Source organism: Meleagris gallopavo, chromosome 6 (genome assembly GCF_905368555.1).
Source record: "Meleagris gallopavo chromosome 6, MGAL_WU_HG_1.1, whole genome shotgun sequence".
NCBI classification, from domain to species: domain Eukaryota; kingdom Metazoa; phylum Chordata; class Aves; order Galliformes; family Phasianidae; genus Meleagris; species Meleagris gallopavo.
In genome coordinates this window covers 47,102,026-47,119,847 of record NC_139409.1, presented here as the reverse complement: position 1 = coordinate 47,119,847, position 17,822 = coordinate 47,102,026, and the positions used below count along the sequence as shown (strand labels likewise).

The window sequence follows — 17,822 nt, the reverse complement described above, 5'->3', positions numbered from 1 at the left end:
AAGATAAGTGTTTAAATTGAGATTTTTTTGAAAAGAAAATCTTATCAGGAAGCCTATCTTGGCTAAAATCAGTAAGAGCATTTGTTGCTAATTTAGTGGGTGTGTTTGTGTGTGATTGCATATTAGCCTTGAAAAATGAGCTCTTTCCTCTTCTAACATAATTGAAGGTACTATTTGTTAATCCAAATATTATGCAGTAGAGCTATCCATAAACTTTTGCTCATAAAATAAAGATATATATATATATATATATATATATATATATATATATATATATATATATTTCTAGACTTAAAATAAAGAGAGATGCAAGGTCAGTTATCACATTTCAGAGATCTAAGCTCACCCACCTGACAATTGCTCTTTTTTTTCCCATCTATTCTCCCAGTGGAAATCTTAGTCTAGGTCAGTAGGTCCTTGATGGAATCAGCTGCCTGTTAGAATAAAGAAACACAGGGAATGAAAAGTTTGCTTATGGAAAGTTGCAATAAAAATGCGTATATTTCTGTGCATTTGGTGATAGGTTGTTTTACATTTTTTTTCTTCATGGAAGAAAATGTCTGTCTTCTGGAAAATAGCGTTAAATTAAATTTGAACCATTCTGAAGTACTTCCAAAGACTGAGAAAGCTGAGAAATATTGTTTCTCCTTTATGGCCAGGCTGGCCTGAACCATCTTGTTTTTCTGTCAGCATACAACATACCACATAGATAGTGAGACCAGGTAAAAAAAAAAATGTGTTCATCTTCAAAAATTGGCAAGTGTGTCACACAGGTGTTCTTTCAGTGCAGAATTAATCCTAAATTAATACTAGAAGGAGTTTCTTTATTCTATTTATAAGGTCTTCTATCTTTTGGATCTTCATTTACTTTGAGAAAAAGAGGAATGCTGTGGGAAATCAGTAAGTTAGCTGATGTCCTTATTGAAAAATACAAAATCCAAAGACAGGTTAAAAACATTTGCATGTACAACTTTGAACTGTTTTAACTGTTGTGTTTTTTTTCTCTGTAACATTTCTTAAAGGCTGTTTAGAACTTTATTTTGAAATGAATGTTAGGATGCCATATAGACTCACAAATATGTAGAGATGTAAGAGGAGAATGATATAGAAATGTTATGATGAATAATTAAGCTCCAATACTACAAATTCAGGTATGCATACATAATGCCAGCATTTATTTTATTGGATATCAATCCATACTCCGTGGTGAAACAATCTACTGACATAATACTGTATTAAAGTCATTTTTACATATTAAAATAACTTCTAGCTTTGCAGCTTGCCTTAATTTGAACATAAGAAAAAGAAATTTGGGGAACAAGTATTTGTTTTTTATTTTCACTTATTTTCTAATTTCTAGGTTTCAGTGGCACTGTTTATGGTGTGGCTGGGGCAGGTGCAAATGTAAAGAAAACTTCACCTGATTTTGTTCCTGTGGTCTTTGTTCTTGTGAATTAACAGAGCACTTCAGGTGGGAATTCTCCTAATTTCTCAGTTGGAGAAGAGAGTTAGAAAGAAACAAAGAAAGAAGGTGCAGTTGCAGGTGTGCAGAAGAATGGGAATCGTTTGCGTGGTCATTATCCACAACACAATGAAATCAGTGACCTAGAAGCATGCTATTTTGATCACCACCTGGAAAGCTGATGTTGAATAGACTGTGGTATTACTTCAGATGGTTTCTTTTTCTATTTTCTTTTTTTTTTTTTTTCTGTAGATGAAGGATCCCAGGGTTATGGTAACTACTTTTGTTTCTTTATTATGGGATTTATATTAGGATGATGAACGTTGGCATAGAAATCAAATATCTTATGGAATGAGTTGCATGTCAGAAGGTGGTAGGAATTATTTTGGCATTATTATGTTCTCTGCACTTCAGGAGAAATGCAAGCATAATGTTTGAAACATATTCTTTTGGCACCTTGAATGAACACTGAATTTTTACTTACACCGAAAGTCTGGTTTGAAACCTTTCTTTCCACCTTTCTTCTGTTAAAGAACTCCAATCTCTTTTAATTGTGGTCAAGTTTAATGTAGATTGTTTTTTGTCTGAGTTTTACAAAACCTGCATTTCATCACAGTGTTCCTTTGTTTTGAAATGGCTATGCTTCTTTCAGAACAAAAAGGAAGAAATTATGGAAAAACCCTAACTCAAAGACAACGTATTCAAACAAACATCTCACATGTTTTTGGAATCTTTGTACTTCAACTTGAAAAGTTTGCTTTATTTCCAAGTGTACTGGCACGTGTTCTCAAGATTATACCAGCAGAGAAGTCCTACAAAATATCTCAAAACAGTGAAGTATTCTTGAGAGATGTCCTGAAATTGGTGTTGTGGTTAAGAGTTTGAGCTTCTAATTATCCAGCCATCCATTTTCGAGTGCTGTGTTTAAAATTGGTTTCCTGGTTCACTGAAGAAACTGGGGCTGTTTAGTCTGGGGAAGGAGGAGGCTGAGAGGAGACCTTATTGCTCTCTCCAAATATCTGAAAGGTGATTGCAGCAGAGCGGGGTTGGTCTCTTCTCACTGGTGACAGTGTGAGGGGAAATGGCCTCAAGCTGTACCAGGGTAAGTTTAGGTTGGATATCAGGACAAGCTTCTTCACAGAAAGGGTTGTTAAGCACTGGAATAGGCTCCCCAGGGAGGTGGTTGAGTCACCATCCATGGATGTGTTTAAAAACCCTTTGGATGTGGTGCTCAGGGCCATGATTTAGTGGAGGGATGTTAGAGGTAGGGTAGTATGGTTAGGTTGTGTGGACTTTTGATGATCTTTAAGTTCTATACCAATCAGAGTGATTCTATGATTCCACTTTATTCTTTTAATTTAATCATTCTGAGCCTTACTGTTACTTCCAGACAGTGTTAGCAACTACAATTTTTTCTAATCATTTTAAATTATATAGTAGCCAAACTGGATGAGGAATTTTGGATATTCTCTCAGGTTCAGTAAAAGCAGAAGTGCCAAAATTGCAAATGGCATTGGGTGGACAAATGCAATATATTGGAATTTAGCTTAGTGTTTCAGTGTCTTAACTGACTTGCTGATTTGTTCAATATCGATATTGATATTAATGAAGATGTTAGGAGCATAATTTGCTGGAATTACTTTATTACTATCCAAATGGAAGAATATCTCTACAGTGTGTTAGTTGGATTTGTTTTTATTAACTTGTTAAAGATTTGTCTACAACAGGTTTATTGTTTTTAATTTTTATAATAAAACATGGACAAGCCTGATTTAGATACATGATTTAGCATGTAATTTGTGGGAAACAACAATGATTTTTGGATTTATTGTTGATTTCTAAAGCTAGTTTTGTATCAAACATACTGCAAACTTTTTTTTTTTCCTACTAAATGCATGTGACTAATCACACTGAGTGTAGTTTTCTTTAATAGGATGAAATACTGCCCTTACTGAATCAATGCAACATTTCCAGTGGGATGGTAAAGCTTTGATTTTGCCCATTGAGCTTTGCTGTATGTGAATTTTTGCAGAAGTGGGATCTAATGCATGGGTGTCCATCCTTTTGGCTTGCCTGGGCCACATTAAATGAAGAGAAATTGTGTTGGGTTGCCTATACATAGCTTACATTAAAAGTAATGCCTCCTATTTATTTCTATGGAAACTACAACAGATACAAAGAGCACAAGAGCACTATTTGATTGAACAAGGTCTCAGCTGCAAAATGCTACTTTCCTGCCTCCCTAGTGGTGACCCATTGTTGTCACTGCTGAAATGCATGACCCGCTGTGCTCACATCCACTGCTCAGTGTCCATAAATGCCATTGTGTGCCATTTTTTCTACATGGAGAAGTTCCGTTCCACACCTTTGTTTCATATGCTCTTCTGTGTCCAATGCTGTTTTATCATGCAGCCCCTCTGCTGCCATCAGTTGCACGGCAGCAAAATGTAATGGAATATTGGTAGGGAGGTTCAGTCTTTACTGCTATGCCTCCAACATCCACCTCTGATATCCTGAGCCAACGTAATAAAATAGGAGGCGTTACTTTTGGAGTATCTCTCTTAAAATAGACCATGTAGTTAATAATTAATTTACAAAGAGTTTTAATTTTTAATATTTTTATTAAAATGTTAAAAAAAAAAAAAGAGAGAAATAAAAACATAAAACTAGTGGGCTATTTGACATTGTTTTTCTGACACTGATGCCTCAGTCTGGTTTGATGGTTTTTTTAACCATTTGTTTGGCCTCACAGCTTATTTTAAGATGCCAAACATGCAGCTCTGCTGTTTAAAGTTTGTTCCTCAGTTATAAAATATTTTTGTCATCATTACATAATACCATGTATTTAGTGATATGAACCAAGCTCTCCATCTCTGTCTCCATTTAGCTAATGCTTGGCTCTATTTTTTTAATACACTGCTGCCAATTCAACCACAGCTTCACAGTGAAACTCTTGTCTTCAATGTTCATAGGCTATCAGCAATTCTTTGACATATCTGCACATTATTTGGCACATCTGTACACTTAAATGGAACTTTTGTTTCAATGGGGGAAGTAAAGGATGCATTGTAACTCACCGACTTCTTGGGGTTTGTACCAGATGCTAATTCACCCAGATAAGCTACCAATTTTATACCTCCACATTTAAATTTTGATTTACAGTGCAGGACTTGCTTCTACACATGTTGGAAAGTAGCATATATATTTTGGAGTATACTACAACTTTTGACGTTATTTCATGAAAAATATTTTGCCCCATCTTGGTATTCTACCAAATAATAAGCAGTTACTCACATGTAAAACTGGTAATATTATAGATAGCCTATTCAGAGCAGGTGTGGTGTTAGATGCTCAAATACTTCCGTGTTCTTATAAACTTCAATAGTTCATCTGGTCTTTAGAGAAAGAAACTCTTCTTAAAGAAATCAAGCAAGTGGAGAGCAGTAAATTAATCAAATCTAAATATCCTTAACTGGAACCATTGCTTCAGACAGAAGAAATATTATCGGCAACAGAAGTTCTTTTCTGTTACTGTGAATAAGCCACAGTATGAAGTAGCATAGAGAGGTTAAATAAAACCAGTAAACTGGCAAAAGTAATGGAAGAAAGCACTTTTTTGACACTACTAGAAAGAAAAGGATATAGACTTTTTTTTCCTATTTTCAGTTGAATGTTTTCATACAATTTTGACTTTGGATTGTTGCAAAGATAGGGACGTTATCTAGAAATATATTCTTATTAGTATCATTGTCCCTATTTCCTTGAATGAAAGAAACTAGATGCAGCACGACTGTGATAATATTACACTATCTCTTTGGTTTGTTGAGGTAAAACAGCTTTATTATATGTGAAGCTTCAAAAGAGTATTCTCAGTATAAACAGTACATCTGGCTTTCAGAGAGTGTTCGAGCTGTCTGCTGGCTCAATCTGTAATCTGTGTTGTGCTTGTAGGCAATACTGCTGCTTGGCAAGTTCCAGTTTAGGAGAAGGTGCTGATGAGCTCTTAGTGATAATTCTGTCATAGAAATAACATAGAAAAAAAGAAACCCACACAACATCTCCTGCAGCCTCGAGTGTTTCATTAATATGGCTTTTCTAGTTTTCAGAAGCACAGATTGCTGTAGTAACTCCTTATAATGATCAATAATTTCATGCTTGTTTTGGGAGGTAGCTGGGTGCATCCAGATAATGGACCTCATAACGCTGCCTCTTTCATCTCTCTGCTCTCTTCTCAGGGCCGGGTCATGTTGGGCTTCACTTGAAAGTTGAGTATTTGGTGCCGATGTGAACTGATGCTTCGCTGTCATCACAGCGAGAGCTGTACAATGGTTTCAAAAACTTTGGCCATGGTTAGTGAAATTGGGGGCATTCATATCTGAGTGGGATAATTGTGGCCTGAGGTACTCAACCCTGATGCACGTTCTGATTTTGTGCTGTGGGGTTGTGGGAACGCCGCAGTGGTAAAGTGCAGGAGTGACACAGTTATTTGTCCTGGTGACAGAGGGCTAGATAAAGATCACTTTCTGACATGGATCTCTGTGCCTGCATTCCATAAAGCCTCGGTCACTTGTCAAAAGCTGTGTGCACGATGGTCGCTGAGCGAGAAGGGCTGCACTGAGATCCAGTCTGCCAGTCACCATTTGCTTACTTTGCAAACTGCATTGAGAATTGCCCCTAAGAAAATAGTTTACTCTTAAAATAAGGATATTCAGAATTTTATTAATCAAGCTGATATGATTGCTACCACCTTGTCTTATCTGTTGTAAGAGTTTGCTTTACTGGCGCGTTAGCTTTTGTGTAGGGCTGCATACCTTCTGTAAGATAAGCAAAAGGACTTGTAGGATTAAAGAATTGATTTTAAATGCTTGCTTGTTCCATGTGAACTAAGATATGTGATGGAGACCTCTTAAAACAATGAGAAGAATGTTCTATTAGGTGTTGTTATAGATGTAGTTGTTGAATTCTATTTCCTTGTCTAAAATGAATGGATGTAGGAAATGGTGAAGTAGAATAGTGCTATATGTCCCATTACAGTAGGAAGAAACAAATAGTTATGGGAATTCTCAGCTCTATATTTTTTGTGCTTTATGTGCATTAAAATTTTACTTTATGAGGAGTTAGCTTTGCTTTAAAAATAAGCTGGAAGGGACTGGATCAATTAGATACTTTAGAATGAATGATTCCATATTAAATTTGGAACAATTGCCAGAGGAGACCAATGGCTCATGATCACTGCTTTTGCTTGTATAATTCTTCTTTAGTGCAGGATAGCTATGTTCTGAAACTAGATAGGGAGGCTTTGTGCATTAGTTTACTGTGGAGTACATGATAATTGTCTTGATAATTCATCATCCTTGTGTCTGGTTCAAAATAATTACACTTCTGATGCTATTTTTCTTATCTTAACACATTTTGCACAGAAGACTATCTCTTAAATGCAATATGTGAAACATAAAGGGATCCTGTATTTCTTAAGTACCAAATCTCTGCTGTCTTCTGCTACTGATTTCTACTGAAAATAAAGTTGCTTTGAATTTGCTAGAAGCTGAACCCATTGTGTTAGAAATAGATGAGAATAAGAACAGTTGGCTGAAGTTTCCTCCATGGTGAACAGTTATGTTTTTCTTGGCTATTTTCAAAAAGAAAAACAAATTGTCAGTCAAATTTCCTGTTCTCTGTTTTTGGAATCTGGCATAAAACCAGTGAGAGTCTTCAATCCCTATGGCGCTTGGTTCTCCAAGAAAATATACTACCCACTCAAAAGAAAATTGTGTGGAACTTCATGCTCATTCCTGCATTTAAAAAAAAAAAAAAAAAAGGGGAAAAAGAAAAAGAGATTTCTTAAATTTTCTGGTCATCTAGTCGTTTGTAGTTTTGAAATTTTATTTGGAATGAACCTGGGGTAATTATGTTCATGATTGCTTTAGGGAATTTGCCTGGGTATTTTGCAATCTTTTTTTCTAGTGCTGGTGAATGTTAAAGCACTGCCCCCAAAATATCTTTAATTATGTGGTAATAATGGAGAGATGTGGCATTTATTTATTTACTTATTTTTCAAACTTGAATTTCAAATAATTGACAATCTTAAAATATCTACTCAGCAATGAAATAAGTATGGAAAGTCCTTCTGAAAATGTGAGAAATGTCTGTATGTGGAAATATTTGCAGTTATATTAATATTAGTAATAGTGCTAATGGGTGAAGTTCTTAAGAGATTACAGAAACACTTCTAGATTTCAGGCATACTTTTGCTAACTGTGAATGTGAAACTTAATAGAACTCTGTTTAAAGCATGATCTTAACTTGGACAGTAGTTCTTCTCTACTTCTCTTTCTTTTTAACAACGTACTTTCATTAATAATTAGTAACTGACCTGTACTTTCCTGTGGAGATGTGTATTGGAACACAGGGAGAATTTGGTGAGAAGTTGTTAAACAAAAAAAGACTGTAAATGAAAGATACATTTTGGTCAGTTGTAAAAATATGTAACAAATACCATACTTTCAAGCCATTTCGATAGCTTTTAGATTTTTTTTTCTTTCTGCCTCCTTCCTTTCTTCCATTACTTTCATTACTTTCCAAAAGAAGGTTGTAATAACTTGGATATTTTTTTTAGCTAACTTTTTACTTGGCAGCTCTGTGATATTAAAGCACAAGGAGAAAGACAAAGTCAGATAGCCAGCGATAGGCCTCATACGCTATGGACAGTTTCTAGTTTTCAGTTGGACTAATTGTTTGTGTTTAACCTACGCTTTGGGTTGCCACTTGCCATCTATTTCTGTTCCTACCCTGTGAAGAAATGAGAGTATGAAGCCTAGTTATTTTAGTTCTTACAGCCAATCAAAAATGAGCATCTCCTTTGAGATAGAAAGAATGCAAATTCTGAAGTAAAAGAGTTCTTGAAGTAAGACACCAGGTAGTAACTTCTCTTTATTTAGCTTCAACTTTAGATACAACTTTATTCTAATTTCCAGAAACTGTGAATTAATCCATTCTGCTATCTCATCTAGTAACGGTATTTCAGGGACATCATCAGCAAGTTAAGTTCATTGTATCATTATTCCCAACAGTTATTTAACATATATATTTATCTTTAACATTTATATTTAGTAACATATCTGTATTTATGTAACATGTACTTTATTCCCAACATCTTTGAATGCATATTGCACAGGAAACGTGATAAGATATTTGAAGGCTGTTGTTTGGCTGCAGCTAAACTTGTGTGCTGTTGTTGTGTCTTCTGTGAAGATGGAGCTTTGTAATATATACAATCAGTGGCTGTGCTGGTCTCTTGCAGCTCATGTGGGGTGCTCCACAGTGGTGAATTTGTCACACAAAACCACAGAAAAGTAACCATGTTGTGAAACTTCACCTCTTGCAGAATGATGAGGTAGATAGAGCACCAGGGCTTTGCTGGCTGTGATGCTGTTGCTTTCTTATAAGCACCGTAGGTCATTTTGTTTTTTTAATATTAAAGATTCATTTCCCACTTCTTCGTGCAGTTAGCTGGACTTGTCCCTTCCCCTCCCCTTTTGTTACTCAGCTCTGATTTATGCAATGTTTGAATTTGTAAGTGTCCTGTGGGTTCTCCGTTTTATTTGGAAATTTAGCATTTTACAACCTAAAACAAAAGCTATCAACACATTTTGTTTGAAATGCTTCATATTTATAGTTCCCTAAAATTCTCTGTTGCCTTTATCTTCCCAGTCACAAGGGAACTTGGAGGGAACACACACACATCTCTATGGCAGTGTTGAAGATTTAAAAATAGTTTTCCTCCACCAAATGCTAACAGCTGGTTGGCTTTGTTTCCAGGCTAAAGATGCATTGTATAGTATTTTCATTTTCCTGTTGTTGCCAAATGCTAATGGGTCGAGTTTTACTTTGTAAATTCTTTTGTAATACTAATTACACTTCAGCAGTGTTTCTGGGAGGCCTTTCACAACTCCAGTCAAGCACCTATTGCCCCATTTCACAGATAAATACACAGAAGGAGAAAGTGGATGAGGGGAAGTGTATTGAGTTGATTTAAATGACAGAGAAGATAATCTGCGCTGCACAAACCAAGGATTTTTTAGGCAACATGAAGATCTTGGGGCATGCAAGAGAGCAGGTGTCATAAATTGAGCTCCCACTCTACGATAAACCACTTAACTTTCTTCGGTTCCTTTAGCTGAATTAAATCAGTGCAAGTACCATGGGGAATCTACTGTTGGCATACTGAAATGATGGCCAACTGCATATTGAAATCACTGTCATCTTCATCAGTGAGTGGTGAAAAATGTCTAAACATATTTCAAGAAAGAAGGGGTTTCTGACAATGCTTTTCAGAAACATCCATTGTCACAGTGGTGTGAATGCTCATCTACAATGAGAAGTTCTGAAATGAGTAGGATGTTAGTAGCTTTTCTACTTACAACCTCCACTTTGTACTGAAGTACTCACTGATCTTACCATCTTGCAAGAAATGAATCTGCCATTTTGCTTTATTTTTAAAATAATTTCAAAATCTGTGGCAGTTATGTTAAAGCAGTATTGTTGTCATAAATAGGATTCATACTGTTTACATTTTGGCATAAATGCAGAGACAACCCAGTGCGAAACACAGAGAGACCTGGGAGTTAATAAAGTAACAGATGTCTATTGTGTTCATGTGGAAATAATTATATATTGCATTTTTAATGAAATAAAATCAACATATTGTTTTTGATTAATACAGTAGGCTTTCTGGTCATACAGGGATTAGCATCATGTGTGGTATAAACCTGAAAGTTAGTTTATCATGTATTATGTGGTGTGGTGGGGATCAGTTTCAGAAATGCCTCAAGAATACACACTAAACAGAATCCTTTTGACATTGACTGTAGTACTAGATAGATTAATTGTATTGCCATATGGACTTGAAATTACCTTGGGTATACAAAGGAAAAATCTAGATAAATGATAATTCATTTAATAGCCTGTGGTTTGTGTTTATGGAAAACAGAATTCCTCAGGACCTTCTAAAGAAAATAAGAGTGTGCCAAATGTAATTTCAGTGTTGAGTGTTCACGGATGGTAAAATTATACTTAACAGAAGTTTGTAATTATTGCAGGTAATAGCTCTAGCAGATGCAGCAGAAGAAAATCAAGCCAACATGTTCCAGGCATTCACGAAGTTGAAAAGTGCCACCCATCTTGTGATTATGCTGATCGGCCTATGGCAGAAACTCAACGCTGATCAAGTTGCTATTATGGAAGCTGCATTTTTGCCATTAGCAGAAGATACACAAGAGCTGGTAAGAATCTAAGAATCTGTAAGAATTACATGAAAATTGCTAATTTAAAGGAATTTCTCTGTGTTCATTGTTGAGGATTGTTTTGGGGTGTTTTTTTTTTTTAAGTGTCTAAGTAGGTTTCTGATGCAAACTACATCATTTCACAGAGAAGTTGAAAATTTGGACCAGGTAATAGAATAGTTCATGGAAAAATAACAGTTAATTCCTACTTAATAAATCCTTTCTATTAAGACAGGTAGGACTATCTCCCATAACAACTGGCTTGCGTTAGTGCTAACAATTAGATGGAACCTAACAGAATAGTTCTAATTTTTTAAAGATACTAATACAAATGCTACGTGCTATACATACATGCCTGTGTGGTTGCACACACACATTCATAGAATCATAGAATTCTTAGAGTTGGAAGGGACTTTTTAAGGTCATCTAGTCCAACTACTCTGCAGTGAAGAGAGTGTAAGCTCCACTTTAGATACTGATTCCAGTATAACAATTAAAATGAATAAGCATGTCCACGCAGTTGCATGATGTATTCAGTCTCGTAATCAATCGTTGTCCACGCTTTGTTTTTAGTGTTTTTCTGCTGGTTGTATCACTGACAAAATTTATCCAAAGAAATTACCATGCCTAGTTAACTTGCTTATTCTTCTTACCGTAGATTGTCTGACATCATGTAGATACTTTGCAAATTCTCCTCTGATGTAATAAGTGTGACTTTGTGAGATTCTGTAACAAAATTTGGAGAATTTTCTGTGTTTTAAGAAAATTCTCTTTGATATAAGGTCCCCAGCTAAATGATATTACTTCAGTGGAAGTAAGAAATATCAAAGCTTGTAAGAACTAAAGATTAATATTCAGTGAGTTTCAAATCCAGCCATCCACTGGATTCTAGGATAAAGTACTTAAACTATGCTTAAACTTAGAAGATAATCTCTATTAACACACCTCTTAACACAGTTTCTTTTAGGTATCCAAAATTTGAAGTATACTGCATAACTGTTTTTCAAAGACAAAATATAAGAAAAAATAAAAATTGTCTTAGTACACTCTAATTTTAATTATATTGCTCTGCACAGAACTTTTGCAATATGTGGTGAATTCAGACTTCAGTACATACCCAGAATACTTAGAATGGTTTGTGGCTATTTTAGAAAGTTTGTGCTGTGCTCCAAGTGAACTACAAGTGGTCTACAATTTTAGCTGGAAAAAAAAAAGTATGTTTTGGCATTTTACATGATATTGACCCGTAGGAGGCAAAACAAAACAATTTTAATGAGATTTGCTTTGGATTTTGGGCTCTTTTAAACTTGAAAACTGCTGCACAATTGAGGTGTATGTACTCGCATGAATGGTATTGAAAGATGATTCACATGAGTCTCATAAAAGCCCAAACAACCACTTTTTGCATGACCCTCTTTTATTTTGCCATCAAACATTGCATTTGACACATTTTGGTAAATCGTGGTGAAATCGTTTGCATATCTATAATATGAGATACCAGCTCAACATATCTCGATGTCATTTTAATATAGTAGTTCACAAGAACCCATGTTAAAGCTGTAAGACCCCACATAAATACTGTAAAGGTGTTCATCCCTCAGAGCAACCAGGATGAAAAATGTAAACCTGCAGTAACTGGAGGTGGAAATTGAAATGGAACCTTTACAAAGTATTGAAATACGTGCCATATTGAAGATGTTATGGAACTGCAGAACTCTGAATGTAATTTAAGGAGAAGTTGAGTTAGGCAAGGGAGGGAAGGGGAGAAATCTTATGACATAAAAATGGTTTTTATGGACAGAAGCTCCTAGCTGGCGTTCCCGTTTCCTCGCAAGCAGCTGAGTGGAACTGTAATGAAAGAAAGTACTCTAAAGGATTTTATTTACTCAAACAATTCTGTAGAATGGCTTGTTGTATTTTTATTTGGAGGAATGTTTTAGAAGATAGTTTAGGTGCAGTGTAGCTTTCCAGAATATTTTCTGCTTTGTGAACATTAAATTATGAAAGTGTTTTTTTAAATAAAAGGGAAATGTTTAGAACATACTGTTACTGTAAAAAGAAATGCTTCTCTGACCATAACATCAACATTATTCTCATACATACCATTCCATTTAGAACAGATTGCATCTTGTTTTCTTGACCTTGCAGTCACTCCAGTCTGATATTTAGCAAATAGAAAAGAGATGTTTTGAGTTCCCATTGTCAACAGTTTTTTTTAATATAAATTGTCTGTTACTACAAATGTTTTAAAAAATGTAAAATTGTGTTTTATTGTCTACAAAGATAAAGGAACAGTAATAGTACAAGTTTTCAAAATGAGGTACTTAAAATGAAGTCAGACTATTCCTTTGTATTTTAATGATGTGATCTTTAAGCTTCTGGGAATACCTCTGATTTTTCCATTCTGTTGTGTTTTCTAACAATTTAATGCATATTCTAGGAATAACTGATTTTAGGCATGATATATTTTATCTCCTGGAGTAAATTTCTAATTAACGCTTGAATAGCATTTCTTAAATTAAGCTGACTAAAAGGATTGCTCTTGTTTAGTACTGGAAATTTGTGGACATCCACTGTTTTTAGTGATTCTTTCATGAATATCATAGAATCTGGGAAGCAAAACATCAGGAATTGCATGAGATCTCTCAGCTCTCTGCTTTTGTCCAGTGAGTTAAATAAGGAGCTATTCTGTCAAGAAACTTGGGTGTAGATTTGTTCCAATGTACTTTTTCATATATTTTTTTTACTATTGCAGTAGCCCACATTCAAAATATAGAAGTATATACTGCCAGTATTTCTGATCATAGTGTTGCAGTTCCATGCAAACTGTACTTTAAATAGTATACCTGTTTAGAATCCTGTGTTGGTTTCATTAGCTGTTGAAATATCTGACAGAATATGGCAGAGTTATTTTGGTGGCAGAAGAACCCATGATCAATGTAATAATATTGATGGTTTATCAGAGATTTTATTATGCATATAAAGCTGTTTGTAATATTCAGGAGTTAACTCAAAACAGGCTGTGACAGCAATTTGAATTACTAAAAGAACTGAAAATATCAAGGAACATTTTAAGGGTTGTTTTTCAGTCATTTTACTAAGCTGAGTCATCTGAATGAAAAGAGATACTTGAAAAAAATGCAGAGTTTGTGATAGATTGATAGTATGTTAACAGCAGAAAATCCTTATGGGAAGGCAGAGAATTTATTCAAGCTAATTTAGAGGTTTCAAGGGTTCACATCATACATGATAGCTTTGATAGAATGATTGCATGGTGTTTGGATTGACTGATTACTCAGTTGTCTGATCATTAAGCTATTAATACTTTCTTTTTGCTTAACACACTACAAGTGGAATACATTTCTGTTGATATTAATGTTACAATTTTAGGATTGATGGAGTGCCCTCAACAGAATAGCCATCAGTGGTAAATTCACTCAAGAATAAATGTTTTCATAGTTCTCTTGATACTACCAAATAATGCCTGAAATGCTTTTCACTTCTCAGAATCATCCCTTTGTAGTACTATTCATTATACTATAGCTAATAATAGCTATTAATTGGCTTTGAGGAAGCACGCTGCTTTTATTTACATTTGATATCGTAGCAACCAAGTAAATGTCTGTTTTCTATCTTAACTTCTTATTAAGCAGTAATTTGGAAGGAAAGAATAAATGCCTGTGAGTAAAATGCATCTATTTATGTAACTCTGTGATCTAGTTTATTAAACTAGAAGTTAAGGACTATAAATTTACTTCTATAGTGTTGATTGATAACGTAGAAAAATAAACTTTAGGCAATGATGAAAAAGAAAAGCATGAGCAGAAAAACACAAAGTGCCTTGAAGGAGTCATAGGAGTCAGTATCAAAATCATCTGTGTTTTCTTTAAGAAGATGTCCTGAATGTAAATCACCAGAAAAAGATCAGTAATTTGGAAAAGCTGGGTAGTCTGCCAGGCTTTATGCGTGATAGCAAATGGATTTCATTGTAGATTTCTTGAATAACAGAAAATTTCAGTTTGGAGAAAGAATCCTTTACTGACTGAGAATTCCCAAGATTAAAGATAAGGTTAATTCCATAATTCCAGGAGGTTTGATTCTGTCAAGACTAACAGTATCCAACCTTTTTTTTTTTTTTTTTTCCATTAATGTTTATAACTGCTGGGACTTTGAGCCAATGATTACATCTTTGAGAAGAATAATTTTCCTGAACCCTAATTCTTAGAATTTCTAATAAATTGTCGCCTCTCAATAATTCTGTAATTAGAGTATAGACCAAGATAGGTCTTAATCATGGTAAGATACATCTGCAATCAATTTTTATGTCTTATTTTCTATACTTTTTCCGTCTTTTCTAATTACTTTTGAAATGCAAAGCTCCAACTATGAAACAGACAAATATTTTAAAATAGGCTGAGATATTTTAAATTATGTTGCTTGCAATGAGTACAAATTCTCATTTGATACTTTGTAAATGAACAAAAAACCCCAAACTCAACCGACCAAACCAGAATAAAAAACAGCAACAACAAAACCACGAAGTGGTGGGCAGTGACAAGTAGTAATTTGAAAGCATATTTCCATGTAATTGTATCAAGATCCTTTGTTTGCCTTGAACAGACACATTTATAGCAGATATCCTTTTTCCTCCTGTTCTGTCCAGAAACAGAAGGAATGATACAGCAGGAAATACGTAGTTTTTGTGGGAAAAGCATGTGGTATTTCTTTCCTTGCTTTCCAGCTGGTAATAATAATTTACATTAAACTCTACCCATCTATCACTTAAACAAACAAACAAAAAAATTAATGGACAAGTGTTTCCTTATGAAAGCAAAGCCATTTAATGCTATCATTCAAAAAGACATCTAAGCATCCAAGTCTATTAAAGGTTGGGAAAAAATGCTAGTGGGTTTTGAATGCATAATTGACAAAATAAATTGAAGGTATGTAAAGATTTTTGTTGCTAAACATAATCATTTTCATAAAAAGAAAGTCATCCTCTATCTGAAGCATAGTTTTGGCTTAGGACAGCATAAATAAGGGGAAGACGGTGTTGTAGGAATGAGATTTCACACTCTTCCTTGGCAGGGAAGGTCCTGTATGAGGGATAGAGGATAAAAAAGGTACCTGCAGTGCCTGAAGCCTGTCAATATCTTTTGCTTAGGTATGCGCATGTGATCAACTAGAGAACAAGAGAAATAAAAGCATGGCTCATATTCCAACCTTCTTCCTTTTCGAGTATTCATGTAGGAGTTCACCAGAATGCTGAGAAGACCAGTCTGTTTCACTGCTGTCAAAGGGACAGGGCTGCAGAAGAAACGAATAGGCTTAGGGTTGTAAAGCCAGTGAGTAGTGCAAATTGAAGGGTAACCATTTTTACTTTGCTTTTATTTGTGGTCCCTTAAAAACAGGGTTTCAAACTGATTGATTACCTGTGAATTCTGTGATGTTGAGAAACAAAATATTTGTGGTAAATAATTTGTGGTAAAGAATTTGAGTATTGATGTCATCTCACCACTTCTTTATGCACTACCGTAGTTCCTCTAATTTTTGGTGAGTCGTTCTCTTCATGCAGTTAATTTTGCTCAGAGAGAAAAATGTGCAAACCTAGCAACTCATTTTCCATTGCAGGCAATGTATGCCATTGAATAATGATTTTCATTTGTAGCTGAATTACAGCAGTGAATTATATGGGTAGAACAGGAAAGTGCAAATATTTTTTGGCCTTGGTCAAAAGTCATAGGATGACCAATTGAATCTTCTTGTTATCAACTGGTAAAAAAATGCATTTTTGATTCATCCAATCTGAAAGGACTCTCAAAAGAAGGTAAGGCCAGTTGTGTTTTCAAAATCTTACTTTGCCAACTTCCAGATTTTGCAAGAATGGGACATAAATGTTTGATTTTTGAAATCTGTTTTTAAAAGATTTCCTTCTGGTAAGTGCACTGTTTGGAAAAAAAAAAATAAATCTTAATGGCATAAAATTTATTTAAAGAATTGTGCAGAAACAGGTTATGGTATGCATTATGAATCATAAAATTTTAAGGACAGAAAGAATCATTGCATTCGTGTCTTATTTAATTGTATTCCCTTGTATCAAGCTCATAACAAATATTAAGGCTTGGTGTAAAGTTTACATTAAAAAATCTGACAGTTGGTTTTGAGAATTATTTTTACCTAACTTGAGCTATCAGGTTCTTTTTTCTGCAAGTATTAGATTGATAATGAAGTTTATCTTCAGTGGGCTGTCTCAGTTGCAAGCAGAAGCCTACTCAGCTATCTTGCTGTAAATTAGTTGAGGCAGAAGTGTGTTCTGCTGTGATTATTTTGCCTCCAGAATGCATATTCTCTCCTTTAAAACTAACTAGGCTATCATACAAAATACTGCAGTTGTTCCAAGAGATGTATTCTTTGTGTGATAGGATAAGCTTTTGTTATCAGACATCTTTCTCTATGAAATATTGTGATGGGGGGCTCTGAGCTTTCTCTTTATTTGGGAAGTGTTATCTGTCTACCTCAAATACAAAGAGATGCTAAAATATTTCACTGTAGTAGTAATCACTGAATATGTGTTACGTAGCAGGAGTTCAGGTCAGCTGTCATCTGAACTGTTTAATGACAAGAGTGATGCATTACCGTGGTTATAGCAGTGCTGGTCTCCAAAAAGACTTGCAACTAGATATATATGATCAGTAACTCTTTCTTTCAGGTTCTTTCTTTTAAAGAAGCTGATTGTCATGGGAGAATTTGATAAACTTGATAAACTGAAAGATCTGCAAACTCTTGCTGTGGAATAAAAAGTATTGTACTACTGTTTTAAAAACATAGCAATTTTATGTTAGTCTGAACTTAAGAAAAGAAAAAAAAAAAAAAAAAAGAAAAGAAAGAAAAAAAGCCAGCAATGTATCGTAGCATTTTCTGAGAAAACAAAATGGGAATGCTTCCAGTAATTCTATGAAGATCTAGATTTATATTCAACACATGACTTAATTGTATTCAGCTGAATTCATTTCCCTCAGAGGTCAGTCACAACAGTGCAGAATGTTGCCAGGAGGATATACCAAGACCTAATCACCAAA

At 34.7% G+C, this 17,822-nt stretch overlaps 1 protein-coding gene across 8 annotated transcripts in view; it reads left to right on the top strand.

Moving 5' to 3' along the window:
• BBS9 (Bardet-Biedl syndrome 9) overlaps positions 1-17,822 on the top strand; it is a 276,456-nt gene that overhangs the window by 110,503 nt on the left and 148,131 nt on the right. For all 8 annotated transcript variants that reach the window (XR_014884013.1, XR_014884014.1, XM_085226608.1 and 5 more), the window contains one exon: positions 10,561-10,743. Coding sequence is in view for 6 of the 8 variants with exons in the window: in XM_085226608.1 (XP_085082734.1) it covers positions 10,561-10,743 (183 nt within the window). In the remaining 2 variants the exon portion in view is untranslated. The remainder of the gene's footprint in view (positions 1-10,560; positions 10,744-17,822) is intronic.